Source organism: Hypomesus nipponensis, chromosome 20 (genome assembly GCF_054491055.1).
Source record: "Hypomesus nipponensis isolate SF chromosome 20, ASM5449105v1, whole genome shotgun sequence".
Classification (NCBI taxonomy): Eukaryota; Metazoa; Chordata; class Actinopteri; order Osmeriformes; family Osmeridae; genus Hypomesus; species Hypomesus nipponensis.
In genome coordinates, this window is record NC_140380.1 from 3,575,383 (window position 1) to 3,594,616 (window position 19,234).

The 19,234-nt window shown below is 42.0% G+C and overlaps 1 protein-coding gene across 3 annotated transcripts; it reads right to left on the reverse strand.

The window, feature by feature from the left end:
- Positions 1 to 3,558: 3,558 nt before the first annotated feature.
- irf1b (interferon regulatory factor 1b) lies at positions 3,559 to 8,147 on the reverse strand. Of its 3 annotated transcripts, none has more exons than XM_084684011.1 (9): positions 8,012 to 8,147; positions 6,995 to 7,086; positions 6,680 to 6,779; positions 6,287 to 6,457; positions 5,968 to 6,008; positions 5,502 to 5,745; positions 5,260 to 5,291; positions 4,886 to 5,006; positions 3,559 to 4,256 (listed from the first exon to the last, which is right to left on the reverse strand). In XM_084684011.1, the coding sequence occupies exons 2-9, from the start codon at positions 7,079 to 7,081 to the stop codon at positions 4,129 to 4,131; spliced, it is 924 nt and encodes a 307-aa protein (XP_084540137.1). In that variant the 5' UTR covers positions 7,082 to 7,086; positions 8,012 to 8,147; the 3' UTR covers positions 3,559 to 4,128. The 3 variants fall into 3 exon arrangements, with proteins under 3 accessions (XP_084540137.1, XP_084540138.1, XP_084540139.1); XM_084684012.1 differs by having other exon boundaries at positions 8,006 to 8,126; XM_084684013.1 differs by lacking the exons at positions 4,886 to 5,006; positions 5,260 to 5,291.
- Positions 8,148 to 19,234: the final 11,087 nt, after the last annotated feature.

Here is a 19,234-nt window from a genome sequence, read left to right on the forward strand (position 1 = left end):
TGTGGAAAGGTGTGTGTATGTGTGTGGAGAACAGTCTGCGTGTGTGTAGAAAGTGGGCAGAGAGGTGTGTGTGTGTGGAGAAATGTATGTGCGCGTGGACTGGTGTGTGTGTACATAATGTGTGTGTGGAAAGGTGTGGGTGCGTGTGTAGATGTTTGTGATTAGATTTTTGTGTGTGGAGATGTGTGTGTGTCTGGAGAGCCCTGTATGATTAGAAGTGTGTGTGGAGAGATATGCAAATAGAGGTGTTTGTGTGTGGAGAGGAGTGTGTGTTGAGAGGTGTGTGTGTAGAGGTTTGTGTGTGGAGTTTTTGCCACAGTGTGTGTATGCAAGTGTCTAGTGTGTGTGGAGTTCCTGTTAAGTACGGGCAAACCAGATTATCCAGTTCAATGGCAGCCGGAAGATGTCCCGAATTAATACATGCACACAAACACGATTATACACACAGCCACACACCCCTGCAACCTAAACACTCCATTAAAAGTAGTTGCCAGCCTGAATCTCTAAGTTTCATTTCCCGGTCAATTTAAGGTGTGTGCACCTTGACTCACCTGCATGTTGGCATTCTGCCAGCCTTAGCCCCCCCCCCCCCCCCCCCCCCCCCCGCCAAATGAACAACAGCATACTGTAGCATTAAGAGATATAATTGAGGAAGTCTTTCAAACTTAATTAATACAATACATACCTCTACACACCTACAAATACCAGCACATACACATTCACACACCCTCTCTACACACGCAGACACATACATAAGCTTACATATTTATACAAACACACAAATACACAAACACATTAATACACACCCTCCATGCATGCATATATATACACACCTCCAAGTACAAACACACACACTGTATAGATATGCAGTCAGGCATACTGTCTGAATGAACCCAGCTTTTTTAGCTAATCTGCAGTAAATAGTTCTTGAGAATGACATATGATCAGTCTGTTTGTCACAATTCAGCCAGTAAATAAAGAAAATCAGGTCACTGGTGATAATTGAAAGTATTTTGTCTGGTGTGACTTTTGAGGGTGGCAGGTAGAACGCTTGGTTCTCCCCTGCACATTGACCCGTCTTATCGGTTTCCAATAAAAGCATTGCCTGTATATTGCTATGTAAGTTCCTCGGAGAAATATTAGTATTGTATCCCATAATAAGCAAGTGTGTCTGCACATATGGGCAGCCAGATCATAAATGTCAATGGCAACCAGAGGATACAGATACAGGCCCATACACACACACTAAGGAAGAAACATTTGTCTCCGCTAAAACAGTTTGAATTCAAGTTCTGGGTTTATAAGTAGTAGACAACTATCTGATTGGAGAGCATTTAATCAAGACAAGAATAATGACCAAATTAAACACACAGTGGCATTGGCAAAGTACTAGAGGCATGAGCTGAGCAGTGAGCAGACAGAACAGCCAACAGGTGTTCTTTATACAACCATCAAACACTTAATCATAGATCGATAACCACATTATTTTAAGATAATTTAACCGAGAGTAAGTAGCTAGCAAGGTTATTGTTAATTAGCTAGTAGGAAAACAACCCACACAGTGCAAACCTGCTAGCCCTGCATCGCCACCCATTCTACAAAGGAAACATGTTTTGAAAGTTGTTAGTCTAGTAGAGCATGTAACTTTTGCTTGTGGTGAAAAAAAAGTCTGATACATCTCTTCTTTTTGGACATTGACATTTTCCTATCTACAAAGCACAAAAAGGTCAAAAATATCAATGCTGAGACCAAACGAAATACTAATGTGAGGCTTTATTATTTTCTGGCGCATTCAGTAGTTTACTTTGTCAGACTACTGGCAGCTCTCTTTCTGCAAGTAAAGATTCACAAAGTGTTTCTGACTCTGACACTTCAACCAATTAAATGACATCATCTTGTCTCGCAGGCTCGAGGGTGCATTGGTTGACTTTTTTAACTTTTCTGGGTGACGGACAATAATAGGAAATGAGTTTTGCAAATATATTGTGCAACAAAAAAAATTGCAATCGATCCACAAAGGAGTTCACTAAAATATTGGTGGGGACAATTTAGTGATTTTCAAATGTTGGTGGGGACAAGTACCTAGCGTCCCCCCCTACATTTACGCCAATGTGTGTATGTGTGTCTGTGAGACAGAGGTGGCAGTGGACAGGTAGAGAGGTTCAAATAGAAGTAGGCCTACTTGCATTTTCTTTGTGGTTACAACTTCACCATATTGAGAAACAGAAATTGTAGGGGAATACCAACCTCAGTTTTTTTGTTTGTTTGTGTCTAATACTCAGGCATTCAACACTACTTTTTCCCCTCAGGCTACTTTTGCATAATTGACAGGGAGTTACCACCAGAGCATTTCTGTGGTCATTCCTATACTTTTAGGTCGTAAGTTTGCAGTCTTCATAGCGAATATTGATAAGTTGTTACCAGCCCCTTATGATGTCATTGTTTTACACAGGAAAACACCTGTTTAATCTTTCTGTCTCTATCAAACTCTCTTTCTCTTTGTCTCTCTCTCTCACACACACACACACACACACACACATACCAACCTAGTCCTGCCTCCCACCTTTAGCTTGTGGTTGCTCCTTACCTTCGATCTTTGTGCATGCATGGTTGTGTGTGTGCATATATGGCAGTATGTTTGAATAGGAGTCAGTATTGATACTATAACTGTTGTTTATCCTGTTTGAGCAATATGCTCTGAAACTTGGCAGTTATTTTTTTACCAAAATGCCATGACAAAATGTTTTTGCGGTTTGGGGTGGGTGAGCACAAGAAACGATGGCTTTGTTCCCTGCCCAGAAGAATATGAAAGGGGATATAAAACTTGCCATGGTCAGGAAAAGTTAGCAGATCTTCCACCCCCTCAGAAATAAACAGTACCTGAAATTCCTCTTCGGTAGTCTGGAGTCATCACAAACCAGGACCGCAGATTGGTCTTCCACTTCTCCCATGGACAATAATCTAGCGCTCTAGTTCTGTGTTTTAAGGCATACCCTCTGATGGGAAAGATCCATCAGACATGATTGTATGTGAGCTTCTGTTTGGTTTAGGCGGTAACGTGTCAGTGTGTGAGTTAATGTGTGTATGTGCTGGTTTTAGAGGTAACCACTGTTTGTGTTCTCCTGTTTTGGGTTGGAGGTAAGATACATGAGTGTGTGCCCATGCTCAATGCTCACCTTTGGTTTGGAGGTAATGTGCAGCATCCTGTAGATACACACACACCACTCCACACACACACCTCTTCACACACACACCACTCCACACACACACTTCTTCACACACACACACATTTCCACACACACGCACCTCCACACTTAAACAGTTCCTAGCCCAGTTGCTGGTGTGTTAGTTGCAGTCCTCTCCACACATACTCACAACTCTCTACACAGAACCTTCTACCCCAGACTTAGGATCTTACAGATAGCATGCATCTAAGCTATTACATTTAGTGGCATTTGAGTAATCCTTTTCCATTTGAGTATTTTTCCATGGCAGCACTTTATCAGTAGCCTCCTGTACATTAGTTCAATTGTATAGATTACACACATGCAAGATGGATAAACTTAACAGTTTTTATTTTTGTAGAAAACACTTAATATAGATCTTTGTACATGTATTTACAAATAAACTGTTACAACATAAGACAGGAAGTCATTATGAACTTTCCACCAACACACATAGAGTTATTATGTCAGACAGAGAATCTTGATTCAGCAGGATGACCAAACAGGATAGTTTAATTAACGGAACCTGCTCTTTCACAGTTGACCAGAAATACCTGAGCAGATAAACTCAGGGCCTCAGGCACATACTACAGTTCAGGACAAGCCCCCAAGTTGGCAAAACTTTGGGGTGCATTCGATGCGTCACACAGGGTTGTGCCGTCTGGTTATCCTTATAGCTGTCCAAAATCTATAGCATCCAAATCTCCAAACTCCGGTTCTACTGCGGCTTCTGAATCAAAGTTTCTACAGACAACATCCTTAGCAGCTAGCACCTGGGCTACTGTCCATCAAAGACAAGCAAGAGATGAGAGTTGACCTTAGGAGTGTCTTGTTACAGGTGGGTTTGAGGACTCTTGGCCAGAGCGGGCAGGTTGGACTAGGGGGAGGGGAGGACGGAGGGGGCTCAGTAGAGGCAGGAGATCTGTTGGGAGTAGCCGGTGTTGCAGTTCCAGTAGTCATAGCCTACCAGCTCCTCTGTCGTGGAGAGACCTGGGCTGAGTTCTGTGTACAGTCGCAGTTCTAGCTCCTCTCCTGAAAACACAAGCAGAGATGCACGGTTAGGAAGTCCGAGCAGAGGCATTTCCCCCGGACAACAATATAGGTTGTGCGTCAATCACACTGTGTTGTGAATTTGACTATCAAATCTCTGATGGAAGAACTGAACAGTGAAGAATGGAACTCTGGGCCTTGTGTTGCTATGATACAGTAGAGTCTAGTTACAGACTGAAGATGGTCGGATAAATAACATTATAACCACTGGAACAATCCACAAATCATTTATCATAACCTCAAACAGATTATAAACTGTATATACATATGATCATGTAAACTGTATATAGTTTGTTGACAAACTATATAGTATGAAAGTAAGTCAGTACACTCTAGAACGTCTCTCCTTGTAAAGTATTGCTCTATTCCAAAAACAATACACTACACTTTACACTCAAATTGCACCACATATATTTGCAACAGGAACTTTTAAGGGCTTAGCGGTATTTTGTCAATTTGGAAACTTTTGTAAAAAAAATTATCTAGGGCGATATAAACCTGCAACACTCAGATGCTCTGCGGTTGAACTACACATATCCCTTCTAATACTAAAATACCATACAGCCAAAGTACCAGACAGCCACGTGGAGGGTTTCAGAGTCGTTGTTTACCTGAATTGTTACTCCACTGGCTGGCCGGACTGGGGTACGAGTCTGACCGGCATAGGTCATTGGTCAGGAAGCCCTTGCCTTGTGGCCACTGTGTGTGATCTTGCTCCAATTGTTGTGTGATCTGTGAAAAGGCAAAACGCAGCAGTGAGCCGAGTTGTGTTTTGCCCTGCTTAATGGCTGGGGTGGGGGGGATTGGGGGTAGGGGGGGTTCAACCGGTAGGTTATATTCACGATTTGACGGTAAACTAACAAACTACCGGTTGAAACATCCAGTTATCTCAGGATACTAGGCAAGCAGGGGTGTTCCTGACAATGAACAATGCAATGAGAGGGGTTTGGTACTGAGTGGAGTTACAATTGAAAGACAAACCTACCTCAATAATGGCCTCAGCATCCATGTCGTACACTGGAAGGAGGAGGAGGAGGTGAGTTTGGCAGTACAGGTACTGCTCGTGTTTAAAATTATACTACTAATATCTTCACTAATACTTTATTACTTGTTCCATTATATCTTTTCAACGCTGGATCCTATAAGCTACACAGTTAGTTGGAACCGCAACCTCAAACTCACAAACTAATCACATTCAGCCTTCCAAAGATGGGGGTGAGCTTTTACCTGGCGAATGGTCAGGTGACACCTGGAAGGCATAGCGTTGGCTGGTGCTGTCGGCACACACAACATCGATGGACGTGGAGTAGTCTGGTACTTCGGACTCGCTCATGTAGTCACACAGCCCCAGTTGGTCGGTACTATCCACCGTGCTCTCCTGCGTCGTCCTGTCTTCATACTTCTGGGGGCTGCTGCTGCAGGTCTGCTCCGAACTGGTGCTGTCACTGTCCTCCATCCCCTCTGTCTTGACCTTTGAACAAACAAGGACATTTTATATTTTTCAGCTGGAACCCAGCAGGTGCATATATTGATCTGACACTGGAAAAAGCAAAACATTATGTATTTGTAATATACATTATATTATTGTAATGTTTATTCATTTTTGTCATTTATTGTACACTATATAGAAAGAAGAACAGTTAGAAAGCGGGATAGAACAAGGCAGTTAAAAAGTAATAAAAGCAACCCTTACCTTTCTCCTCCTCTTTGACTCCTTCACTTTAGACTTCTTATCTGTAAACGTGGAGAAACCAGCCTTTTTATTACAGCCAAAATTGCCACCATAGACAATGTAGCAGACTTTTGCAGACAGTGCATTTGCACAATCCATTTGAGAGAGCCTGTGTGTGTGCGCTTCTGTTTGAACTTGAGGTTTTGGCGGTGACGTGTGTGTAAGTGTGTTACTGTGAGTTAGTGCTGGTTTTGGAGGTAACCACTCAACATGTGTGTGTTTGTGTACTCTTGTTTGGGCTTGTAGGTAAAGTGTGAGTGTGCACATGCTTGATGCTCACCTTTGGTTTTGGCGGTTATGTGCAGCATCCTGTAGACGCGCACGGCACCACATCCCCGGTTCACGCTCCGGTCCTTCACCTCCTCGATGTCAGGCAGAGAGTTCATGGCACAGCGGAAGTTAGCCTTCCATGTCTTAGGGTCCGGGTCAGTCTCGCCTTGCCGGAATTTTCCTGGAGAGTGGGGAAAAACAACACACATTAATAATTAATCTCCCTGCCATGTGCATTAGTTGTTATGAAAGGCACCTTGTTGCTGGTTCACACCAAATAATATTATCTGATCTCCTTCACTTTCCAATGATGACATATCGATTCTATGTTGATTAGCATGTAGCATGTTTGGTATAACAAATTACTTCACGCTAGCAAGTGGCAGTGTCGACTTGTGCTCACCAGTGTGGATTGCCCACTGTTTGAACAGGCAGGCGTCCTTGTCCATTTCCCAGCCGTGGCGAGCGGCATGTTTCCAAGGGATGGAGAACATCTTCTTCTCCTATGCAAGAAAACAACATAACAAAACAGAAATTAGTCTCTCCATCTCTGTGATGTCTGCATTCATGTGACCTAATCTCCCAGGTACACATACAGTAGTGGTCTGGGCCTCCTGTTTTCATAATGTACTCCTTATAATATCCTTTACTCTCTATTGCATCATAGGTGAATTGGTGTGTACACCATATATATGTATATATATATATATATATATACCTTGTCCACCCACACCAGCCCTGAGATGGAGTTAGAGTCAATCTTACTCTCCAGCCAGGGTCTCATCCTCATTCTGGTTACAGGCATGGTTCCTGTTGTGGAGAGTAGGGGAGAGATGAAATAGGAGGAAGAAAGATAAGGAGAAGATAGGAACTTGACGTTAGACAACCGTGGGAACGTGGAGAGTAAAAACTAAACTAAACCTTCTTTAGATTCATAGCATGGTGGTACGGACAGGTTCGGAGTTTCTAAAGCCGCATGTTCTGCGGCCAAATGTGAATCTAACAGAACCTGACTTAGAGTAGTCTAGTGGCAAAGTCCGTGATATAAATCGGACTGTAACTAATGTGTTTTAATCAGGAGCGGTTTTAGGCACGGGCAGACCGGGCAGCCCAGGGGCATTTTTTTATGTCACGTGGGGGGCACACAAGCGGTTTTCTTGTATTTATCGTTTCAGTTTGTGGGGAATTGGCATATTGGCGCCCCCTTCAGGCAGCTGCAGGCACCCCTGCTTGCTGAGACGGTGCCGTGCAGCATTTTCCTTCGTTTGCCGCTGCCAGGTAGAAGCGGTGCTTCTACGTGGGGTGCAAGTGATAAACTCGCCCTGGGCGCACAATGTGCTAGGACCGCCACAGGTTGTAATCGTATAAATACTGTATAGATTGTTTGAAACATGGTCCACATTTTGTCGATTGATAAATCTGCAACGCATTCCATAGTAACTCGCGCAGCAATTATTTTGTTGTGAAGCCCTTCGCAACAGACCGATTGACAGCAGGGTGGCAAATATATAACAACTCCTTAATGAAGTTTTTCAAAAAAGCATGTTGCACGCGGAAAAACAATGACACCTAATGAAAATATGCGCGCATGCACACACACGGCAAGACGGAAGCAACAATAGATACTTTGCAAAGACAGCAGGCTACAATAAAGGCTAAATCAGCTACAGTAAACTACAGTAATTCATGTAACAGCAAAAGGTCAATACACTCATTACATTTTCCTTACACTTACAGTGGTTGTATCGAAGGTCTATTCCTTGTTTAGTAAAGAGGAAAGAAGAGTAAGCGGTTGTATTCCCCTTTGCAAATAGTTACTCCTCTTCTAAGCAACATCCAATGAACATGATGGACAAACTCTGAGTCGTTTATTTATATATGTTGCATGGTAGGTTGGACTTGGGGCTGGGTTTTCCCCCGCGTGCGCATACATAGAGGCTGAATTTGGCAGGCTTCCACAGCTGCGCGTGTCGCTACAGTAAAAGACCAGAGCGCGCTCTGAGCAGACAGGCTGATTTCCGAGAAATCATGCAGTTGTGAGCTAAAGGTTTCATAGCACCGTGAGAAGGAAGTTCTACTCTTAACAAGACCGCTGTTGTGGGCTCCATGTAAACATAACCATAAGTTTACTAATATAATACCACCTTTCCCTCGAAATACATTCACATTTTCATGTGAATGTGTTGATAGATTTAGATAGATTGTCGTGTGACTAAGAGTGTGCATAAATGATTTGAAAACTTTTAACTTGCAATCTTGTATTGCCACTGTGAAACTTAACCTGAACTCAACATAACAGGTAGGAATGTCCTAATGGTGTAAATACAGTTTAAATAGTTCACATACTTATATATTTTATATACAATATTATTATACAAACATATGTACTCCATATATTATCAGTTGTAATTTAAGCCTAAAAGCTGAGATAATTGTGTCAAAAGTTGGGTCAAATGAATAGGTGTGCATTTTAGGCGTCAATCCATGTCTGAATTACATCATCACATTCTAAAGTCCAGAATAAAGCCTCATAATAAATCGAAGCCCTACAGGAAAGGGTTGCTTTTACAGGAAACGGTGCATTACTATCAGCCACCGAGAGAGGGTGCATTTCAACTAAGTTGTAAGCGCTCGCGCTGATGCGGGTGCCACCGTTTAGTATGGTCGTATATACGTCACGTGCTAATACATCTTGATTTGTTTATGAATTCACATGAGAACTTGTGACGATTAAGTTATGTGTAATGCATAGACAAGATTGATTGTCCGCTTGTCTAACGAGTACACTTACAACAACCCCCCAGTAGCCTATTACTTCAGGTTGTTCCTCGATAGACCTCAGAAATTTCACAAAGGGAGATGCTCGTGCCAGCGTGGAACCGTCCTCCATATAAGGAATGTCTACGCGCCTGGAGTGCGCGCGTCTGGGAGGTGGGGTTGGAAGCACGGTATTTTCCTGCGGAGTTTTTTGCGCTTGTAAATCTCTGGGTTTTCCGAGGAGCAGATTGTTATTGTGATGTTAACTTACATAAAACTGGGCACCTGACCAATTGCAATCCTGCGTGGCATAGAGGAAACCCAATCATGTATTTACGTTTGCAAATTAGTCTATAGTCTATCTACTTTTGTTAGGACGCACATCTTTTGTAAATCCGATGGTACTTTTATTAGGACGCACATCTTTTGTAAATCCGATGGTGTCACATTAGTGTGAATTATTACACATCAGCTGGATACTTGATATGTTGATATATGTTCGGGCGTTATGATCCAACTGCCGGAAATAGCTACATAAATGAGTTCATTAAGAAATAACGCACATGGTTGTGATACAGGGGCGGCGCCAGAGAATATTTAATGCAGGTGCTGAGAGGGTGCTAGAGGATTGACATGGGGAGCTGCGCAATTATATATATATATATATATATATATATATATATATATATTATATGAATACTATCAGGGCCAGCGTGGGACCCAGGGGCCGAGCCATACGTTGAACATTTGGGGCTTAACCCAGACCTAGAACCTTGTCAAGGTTTTGATGTGGCTGAAATTGAAACTTCACATTAATGCGAGTGCGCATAGATTCTTGTCATTAATTTCAGTGCTAAATCGTTTTTTTAGCTTTATGTAGCCTAATATAAACATTACTTTGGACTCATATTGTTATGTTTTCCGAAAATTACAACCCACGTTTTTACCTGAAAGATTCAGGGCTTTTAAGAAAACATTTTTTTCCCACCCTTGCAGGAACCTAGATTTATGAAGTGACAGGTCTTTTTCTTTACCTGGCTTTTTCAGTTCCTCCATTCTTCCCATCCATTTTATTATTTTCGAATCAGCTTAGTCTTGCTAACTTCCTCCACAACAATAAATGATGTTTAGGGTTGTCTCCATGAAAACAACACGCACTTGTGTTTGAGAACGAGAATATGCGCGACTACTGAAAACGGCACTTTTTAATGCACGGTCTGATCATGTGCTTATTTATTAAAACCTAGTGTAGCCTATTAGCTTGGTCACATAGTAACTTAACAAACGTAACAAACTTAACACATATCATTTTATTCCCTATGGCCACTCCGGGCCTGAATACTATCACTAAATGAGCAATATTTTAGGGGGTGATATCGGGGTGCTTTGGTCTTTCTTGGGGGTGCTGAAGCACCTGCTAGCCCCTCCCTAGCGCCGCCCATGTTGTGATATGCAGAACCATTTGGGTAAAAGTTAAAAGCTAGTGATATTCTTGGAGGTCGGTGCAACGTAGTCTACTATATTAAAGCTTTTTTGATCATTCCTTTATAGTTGTTAGTTTGTGAAAAGGATTCTAATAAGATGACGAATGACTAGGCGGTAAAAAAATAAAACTGTTGCGGAAGGTCCAAGGATCGCAGAGCTTTTCAAATTACCACATTTTTTCGATTAAAAGTTGGCCTCAACTAAACGCCTCCCTGGAATAAATGTCGCAACAAAAATGAACACTAAACAGGTATTTAAAAGGTTAAATTAAAACACTGTAGGCTACTTATTATCCAAATAGTCTAAATCACAAGTGTACAATATAAAATCTAATTCACCACTCGCGAATTCGCCTTGCATCAACCCCATGTTCGCATGCTACAGATCTGTTGTTGGTGAGTGCTTTTTTCACAGCTTTCTGTTTGATTTGTTTCTGTAGTTTGACCTCCTTGTTTATTCATTGTTTGTCTATGGCCTCACTGCTGCTACAATTCACTAAATCTCTCTTAAACGCCGCCCTCGAATTAACGCAGTAGCAAAAATTAACATTGTGTAATAAACGCTGCAACGTTTAATCGAAGAAGTACGGTAATTGCATATTAAATTATAGACCGGATCCTTTAGCGCAGCAAGATAGTATAGGCTACTATACTTTTTGAGATATCGTTTTTTTGGTGAGAGTGAGAGTGTCATTTACATATTTTGGGGGAATCACATATTAAATTCAATTACATTAAAGATGATAAACAAAGCAGGGGCTCAATTTTTCATAGAGGCAATGCACAAATTGTGGGGAAGGGAAGCCTATTCATTTGGACCCCCCCCAATTGTCTAAACCATGGTTACGCCCTTGACTTCTATTCTATACAAAAAAAACATAATTTTTCATAAGTATGCAGTTGCATATTTACATCTCTGACGTTGATAACAAACCAAACCGTTTCAAAATCGGTTGAAAATTGAGCAAGTTATGGTTATTTAAAAAGTAAATGTAGCACCAACTCAATGTTATGGGTAAGCAAATTGACTGTAGCAAGATGGCCGCCATGTACGGATGTTGGACTCCGTTGGCCGGCAACGCGGACGAGACATCTAGCCTTTATATATATCTATGGTCACGGCAACCCCGCCCCCTCCCCTGAGGCAAGTGGTTCCTAATACGGACCAATCACAGCCAAGGGGTATCCGTAAAATGACGGAAGGACGAATAGTCAGGAAAATCAGGAGGTGCATGTAGAGCTCTCCGAGGGTCTCGGAGAGGGCGTTTCACATCGGAGAGGGCGTTCCCTGTGTCCGTCTCCGTAAAAACGGAGAAGTATAAATTGGCCTTCAGTAGTGAAACATTATTGTGTAGCCTATGCCCGAGTGCAGGGATCGGTCTTGCTGACAAAGCTTGCACTAACCTTCGTAAGACATTTTAATTAAATACTGGTGGATGGCTTTGATAACAATATCATCCTGTTCTCGGTAATTTAGCCTATCTTAAATTTAAAACCGGAAATCTCAAAGGGTATAAGGATTCCTGTATTTTCCAAAAGGTACTTCACAGCCAACCTGTTTGTTTCTATGGAAAGTTCTCATTGGCGCATTAAGGGCTTCAATTTGAGTCTTGGAAAACTGAGATCCTGTCAGCGTAATGTTGAACGTCTGGGGCCTCATGTATAAAGGATTGCGCAGCTTTCATACCAGAAGATGGCGAACGGCCAAAACTCAAAAAGTACCTACGCACAGAAATATTCACATGTATAAAACCGGTCGTACGCCAGATCCTGCGCACCTTTCCTTTATAAATCACAATCAACGTGAGATTGACTGCACGTGAACGAGCCACTGACCCCGCCTTGCCTCTTCCCATAAATTAATATATGCAGCAGATGGACTATAAATGCGCTCCTGAGGTCATTTCTTTGTCTGAATTAACGTATTTCTTCGAATAAACTCCTTCCTTGAAGAAACACCGGACCAAAAATGAACGTTAAACGCCGCAGCGTTTATTCAAAGAAATACAGGGACTGTGAGATCGAGCTTCTGATAACAGAGGTGGAGGCGAGAAAATGTGTCCTGTTTGGCGGCCTGTCATCAGGTATTAGTGACAAAAGACATTTGGCAGAGTGGAAAACTGTCACTATTTGCGCCCTTTCTTGTTTTTAACCTGCAACACTTTGAGATTTAGCTAAATGTAAAGTGCATTACAAATAAAATTATCATTATTATTATAGGGCCATCAATGCTGGGGGTTCAGAGAACAGGACCATGGCAGAAATGAAGAAGAAATGGTCCGATATAAAACTTTAAATGAAGAAACGAGTGGTGGCGCATCGTAACAGCATGGCAGCTATAGGGTTAGCGTGACCAGACGTGGCCTTACCTATGTTTCACCCGTTTCAATTGAAACGGGCCCCGCCCTCCAAGGGGGCCCACAACAGACCAGCAAAAATCGAGCTACGAGGTTGTGAAACGAAGGTTTCTGCTCCTATAAAAGCCACAAGTCCGTAGGAAATCAACCTTGTTATTTGCGATCTTCTGTTATACTACATTACCCACAATCCTAAGCAAAACAACACTGACTGATGTCTCTCTGATTGGTCGAACTCACGATTACCATGGCGAAGTTTAGTGCGACCAGCTTAAGCGATCTGAAGCCTTTATCAGAGCCTGTTTAAGGAGGAGCCTGTTTTAGGCACTCCATATTGAGCCCCATTGTACTGAATTTGGCTGCAGTTCCACCAGAGTTCTACTGGGGATGATCGCGAGCGAGTGCATGTTGAATGGGAGTCTATGGAGCTAAACGGCTAACATCTAACAGCCAGCAGTATGTATTTTTTTGGCCTCTCCTTTCGAATTCAGAATTCAAATTACTAGACAAAAAATTATATCCTGAGAAAAGTGGATTTTGAGGTACCGCTCCATAGACCTCCATTCATTCTGCACTCGCTTGTTAGCACCCTCACATGGAACTTCAACCAGTTCAGAACCCGGAAGTTTCCCGAGAGTGGCAGTTCTCTCTATATTAGACATTGGCTGTTTATTAATCCACGTTTTGTTCCGTTCTTGTGTTCTTCCGAACTTGTTTGACGTCATCTTTCATTGCCCAAGTACGGTTCCAATCCAAAGAAGACAAGTCACCAAGAACGCCAAAAATACCCGGAAATTTTCTTGATCCGCCCCTTTTATCGAGGATGCATCGGAAGGTGACTTGACCAGCGAGAACGCTTCTGATTCCCCAGAAGGCATTGCAAGATGTCAAGAGAGGCAGACAAACCTCACAACTGTAATTTTTTACTTTTCATATTTCAGCTAAATGGTACTTGTAAATCAGCATCTGAATTAAAATGTGACAAGAAATAGGCAGTGTAGTCGCTGAAAATGTTCTTATTTTATTGATGAAACGCCTAATTTGTAAATTTGCTCCGACTTTTCAATAACCTAGTTAACATTAGGTACTGTAAGTTAGCAAGGGCTAGAGAAAACGTAAAATTACAGGTAGAGGGACAATTTTTTGCCTTGTTATCTAGTTTTTGTAGTTAGTCCAGGAAAACCCTAACCATCTCAATTCATTCTCCGTCCTTGCATCCTTGCAAGACCATTCTCGCAAGGACGCTTGTAAGAACGTTCTTCAAAAGAATGTACTTGCGTTCTCAGCGTTCTTCGGATTGATAAACAGCCAATCTCTGCCTTTATCCCAAGCCCCCACCCCTCGCCCCTCGGCTTGAAGCAACGGCCCCGGTGGAAGTAGGTGGTATTGCATTTACGGTTAGGTTTCCGACTCTTCCGGTCGTTTTTATTCTATTAACTCCAGTCAACATTTACAAAACTATCTCCCCCAATAATTTTTGTTAGATTCTCGAACCTGGCTCATACTACTAGCTTTTTCATAGAATAATTTTTCCAGATTTTTGCTAAGATTGAAACCCATCCGAAATGGGTAAACTAGCAGCCCATTTATTTGCTTACGTCAAGAAAAGTTGCCTGCAAATGTGCCTGCGGATACTAACAGGGCACGAGCACAAATGTTCACATTGGCCGATAGCCGATTTACATTGAGCTGAATGAACCATAGACTTATATTGAATGAGCACAGGGAGAAATGGCTTGAGTTGCCTGCCTTGTTGTAGCAAGTTTAGCAAATCGTTATCACACATAGGCCTACATGAAATGTTGTTAATATAGTTTATTCCCGTTATTTTAAAACGGATTAGATTTTTCGTAAAAACGTTCATGACATGATGGCAAATATATTATGTTAAGTGCAAGCATAGATTGTTGACATGTCTATCTGGAGCAAAGACGAAGATTAATACTTTTACTGTTAACCACAATAGGAAATGATATATATTTAAATCATATTATTCTTGCCTTCAGAAGCTTTTGTTAAACACACCCATTATTCTTTTTTTGATCGTGTCATCAAGCCAGACTGCTTTTGTGGGACAATGTTTCACCCCCACTTACATCTGATGGAAACGTCTTGTAGCCTATGGTTCTATGAAAATGCCCCTTTCAAAAGCAAATGTTCAATAAAGTATATTTTAGACACACTTCTCGAGCTTTTATTTATTACATTATTAACACGTCTTGTTAGATCACGTTATATCCATTAATAGACGTGCAGTTTTCTAGGTTGAGCATGTAAAACGCAGGTCGCATTTCGACACTGATGTGATATTGAAGGCAGTGTGAATTTTGTGGCATTTCGTTTGAATATAATGTTGACAGTAAGCTATGGTAAGTCTGCATTATGGAAGATTTCGGTTACCAAAAGAACTATTAAGCTTTCTTTGCCTGGCGAGAACAACGACGGAGCTGTTCATGTTAACAGTTTATTTCATCCAATACAATGCGTTGTAAATCATAGTCATATCACGAAGAAAAAAAGCAACATATGTGATGAGTTTCATCTAGAATAGGCCTATATTTAGCCATATAGCCTAAAAAACAAGTGAATGGAATACTATACATTTCCGTTAAGTTTGCATCATGTGCCTGATTCTTATCGGACTTGTACCCCATTCTGCCCATAAATTCTGCAACTGCAATGCCCACACGCTCGTAACCATATAAATCTATGCTCGCGACTGGTTGTCGCAAAGTATGACGTGTACAGCTAGTTGCAAGCGTGCACGAGGTCTCGGAGCTTGGGAAAATAAGAGCCACTGTTTAAAGCTAGACCGGAAGACACGGAAGTGGAAAGATGGCTGCGTCCAGTCTCTCGCTCTCGCTTGCCTCACTGCGCCACTGAGCACTTTTCATAGAAATGAATGGGAACGCCATCTTGGAAGACAGAAGTAGTGTCTCCATAGATATATATATAAACTAGATGTCTCGTCCGCGTTGCTGGACAACGGAGTCGAACGTCTGCACATGGCGGCCATCTTGCCACAGGCAACTCGCTCATCCATAACATTGTGTTGATGCTACATGTACTTTTTAAATGACCATAACTTGCTCAATTTTCAACCGATTTTTAAACGGGTTGGTTTGTTATCAACGTCAGAGATGTCGCTATTCCACTGCATACTTATGAATAATTCTGTAATTTTTAAAAAATTTAATAGAAGTATGCAGTGGAATAGCGACATCTCTGAGGTTGATAACAAACCAAACCGTTTAAAAATCGTTAGAAAATTGAGCAAGTTATGGTCATTTAAAAAGTACATGTAGCATCAACACAATGTTATGGGTGAGCGAGTTGCCTGTGGCATGATGGCCGCCATGTGCGGACGTTCTAGACGCCGCGGTAAGACATCTAGTGTATATATATATATCTATGGTTGTCTCTAGTCATATTAACTCTATGCTTTATCCACAAGTTTCCAGCGCCCCATAGTGCTTTGTGCGTATTGTGGGCTTCACTTCCTGTTGCTACGAGACCGACGTAAACAATCACCGTCTGTCATTCATTAATTCGTTCTACAATGTGGAAACACAACCTCACCGAGTTAAAAAACGGCAATATAAATATACCTTTGCCCTCCGCAGTAACTGGATGGGGGGACGAAATAAAAAAAATTGCCTAGGATAACATACAGCCGCATTTTTGCGTACTTTGTTGAGTCTGTGTCTTGCGATGGTCAGTCAATGATAACCTAAAAACCTCTGAAGCTTACCAGTATTTGCAAGCGAGAAAGGCGGGCAAGTGTGGCTAAAGCTTACCAGTATTTGCACAGCGAGAAAGTCGGGCGAGTGTGGCTAAAACTAAAGAGATCACAGAAGACCTAGTTTACTTGAAAGCTGAAATAGAGCCAAGTCAGAGTCATGTCATTAATGAACATTCTCTTTTCTTGCACTAGGGGTCCACTGTTGGTTGAATACGTTTCTAATATGACATCAACATACCTTACTTATCAAATTACTCTAGCTAGCTAGAGGCTAGCTGTTAGGCTGCATTAAAAGGGGAAGCTTACGAAAAATAATATTGATGCAAACAACAGGAATCCTTACTTTTTCTGCTCTATTATGTTTATGTTTTATGTGGGTAGGGCCCCATAGTTATTGAAACGGGCCCCCAGATGCTTAAGGCCGCCCCTGAGCTGACATGCATTTCCTGAGTGATTTTGTCGTTCGTTTGACATCCTCAAGTTTAACAGAAGTTATTAAGTGGTGGCGGTATAAACCAAAGGCTATATAGCATTTCCCGTTTTGGGTTTGGGCATTTTGATGTGATTATCCACATTAATTATCAAAAAATGATATTTTTTTTGAATAATCAACGTCATAAACGTACTAGTGGAAACTTTATATTGTAATGTTTGGTGAGTCTCGACACTTTTCAGTTAGAATTCGCCATGTTACAGAGCCAGACAGTAGGCCTACGGTCTGCACATTCTCACGTCTGCTCAAAAGTTTCCGCGAAGGCCCGCACATTCTCACGTCAAGTAGCCTACATCTCTATACATCACAAAGGGTGCGTGAAAACCAGCGTACGCAAGCTTTTTGTGCAGACGCAACGTTTATACATGAGGCCCCTGGTCTTGCACAGTAGGCTAGTGTCTCACCATGATCCGTTCTTCATAATAAAGTCAATGCAGTCTTTGACGTAAGAAAAAATTAATGGAGAGCTGGTTTCCCCATTTTGGATTAGTTTCCAACTAAGCAAAATTCAGCAGAAAAGAACGATGAAATATCTAGTATTTTGAGCCAGGTTTGAGAACAGAAAACAAATTATGGAGGAAGATAGTTTGCAATATTTTGGGGTTAATCGAACGAGCCAGATGCCAAAACGGAAATGCAATACCACCAAGATCCATCAGGGCCTTTGCTTTGAGTCGAGGAGCAAGGGTGGGTGCTTGGCTTGTGCATACAATCTCCACAAGACCATCTGCTTTGGCGGCTCAGGGAACTCCAAGAAAGGGAGGGCGAGAGGAAGGGGAGGGGGGGGGGGAGATGATAAGGGGAGTTAATGAATGAGGATAGGCCCTAGACAGCTACCACTGTTTTTTAAGTCGTCTGTGCTGCCCACCTGCCTCCCTCTCCTCCACCACATTCCTCTCATCCTTCCATTTCATCTTAAAAGAGAGGCCCTCATTAGTGACATCTTCGTGAAACATACAGCCTTCACAGATAACAGAGGGCAGCTTTAAAACATATTTAGACTCTGCTTATGTTCTTTCTCCCTATAAACTGCCGAGAAGGAAGTAGCCAGGTGCATGACAGGAAGTAACAGATGGGAGGTCCTGACCGTGATCCCCTGGATAAGGTCAGTCATGTGCTTGCTAACACAATAAGGTAATTACAGCGGGTGGAGCTCGTGGGACCTGCAGCAATGTGTCTTAGCCTATAGCGTATAAGCGTTCAAGAATCAGAAGCACTAACGCTTAAACGACCACAAAATCTTCAGGTAAATCTGTCATTTAAAACAAAAAATTGAAATCTGTCCTTTCAAAAGGAAATTGCATTCTAAACTGCGACCTACAGAGCAACCTACTTTTTAAACGCAAGCTGCTCAGTCTCACAGCTGCGTAATTCGGTAGTGCGCCCTCTCTGGTCAAATAGGTAGGAGAGGAGAGTTTTCAAGGTTAGAAAGATAGGAGGAGACTGGCGTGTACCACATGACGGGGTAACTGTGTGTCAAACAGCTTCTGCTGATACTGTAATAGTGTATCAGTAGGATACAAATATTATTCCCCTTATACATGTCCACCCTCTTCTAGACCCCTAGCTAAACGCATTTATGTTGAAATAATATTACGTGACAATGTCATAGGCTAGTTGTCTAACACGTACAGGCTGTTAAAATGATTTTAATCCTTCATAGCACGAATTGTTATTGTTATATGTTAAACATTTAACTGAAATGTGATATGTCCAAGCCGTTTTGCGAATTAGTAGCCTACATTGATGGAATTGTATTGAATATGTCCTCAAATAATGCCTTTATAGATTAAAGCTGCAAGCGTAAAACACCGGTGAGCCCCCTCCCCCATCCCAGTAACCTTCCCCGGGAATCGCGCATCTCCTCCGACGTAAGCGCTTTAATTTCGGTGGTGTAGGCCGTTGCGCAGGGTAGCCAAGCCTACACAGTAAAATTACTGATGTCGTGAAGGATGCTGCTATAGGCTCATTCACTCCTAATTTAAGGGGAAGGGAATACAATATCTGCTCTCAATTGTACGCATTCCCGATAAAATAGTAGTCTGTGTTCACGCTGAACGTGAAACCGGCTCATTTGTATTATCACCCAGAGGCTCTTCGTTTAAGCTCCCTTGGTTGCCGGTGT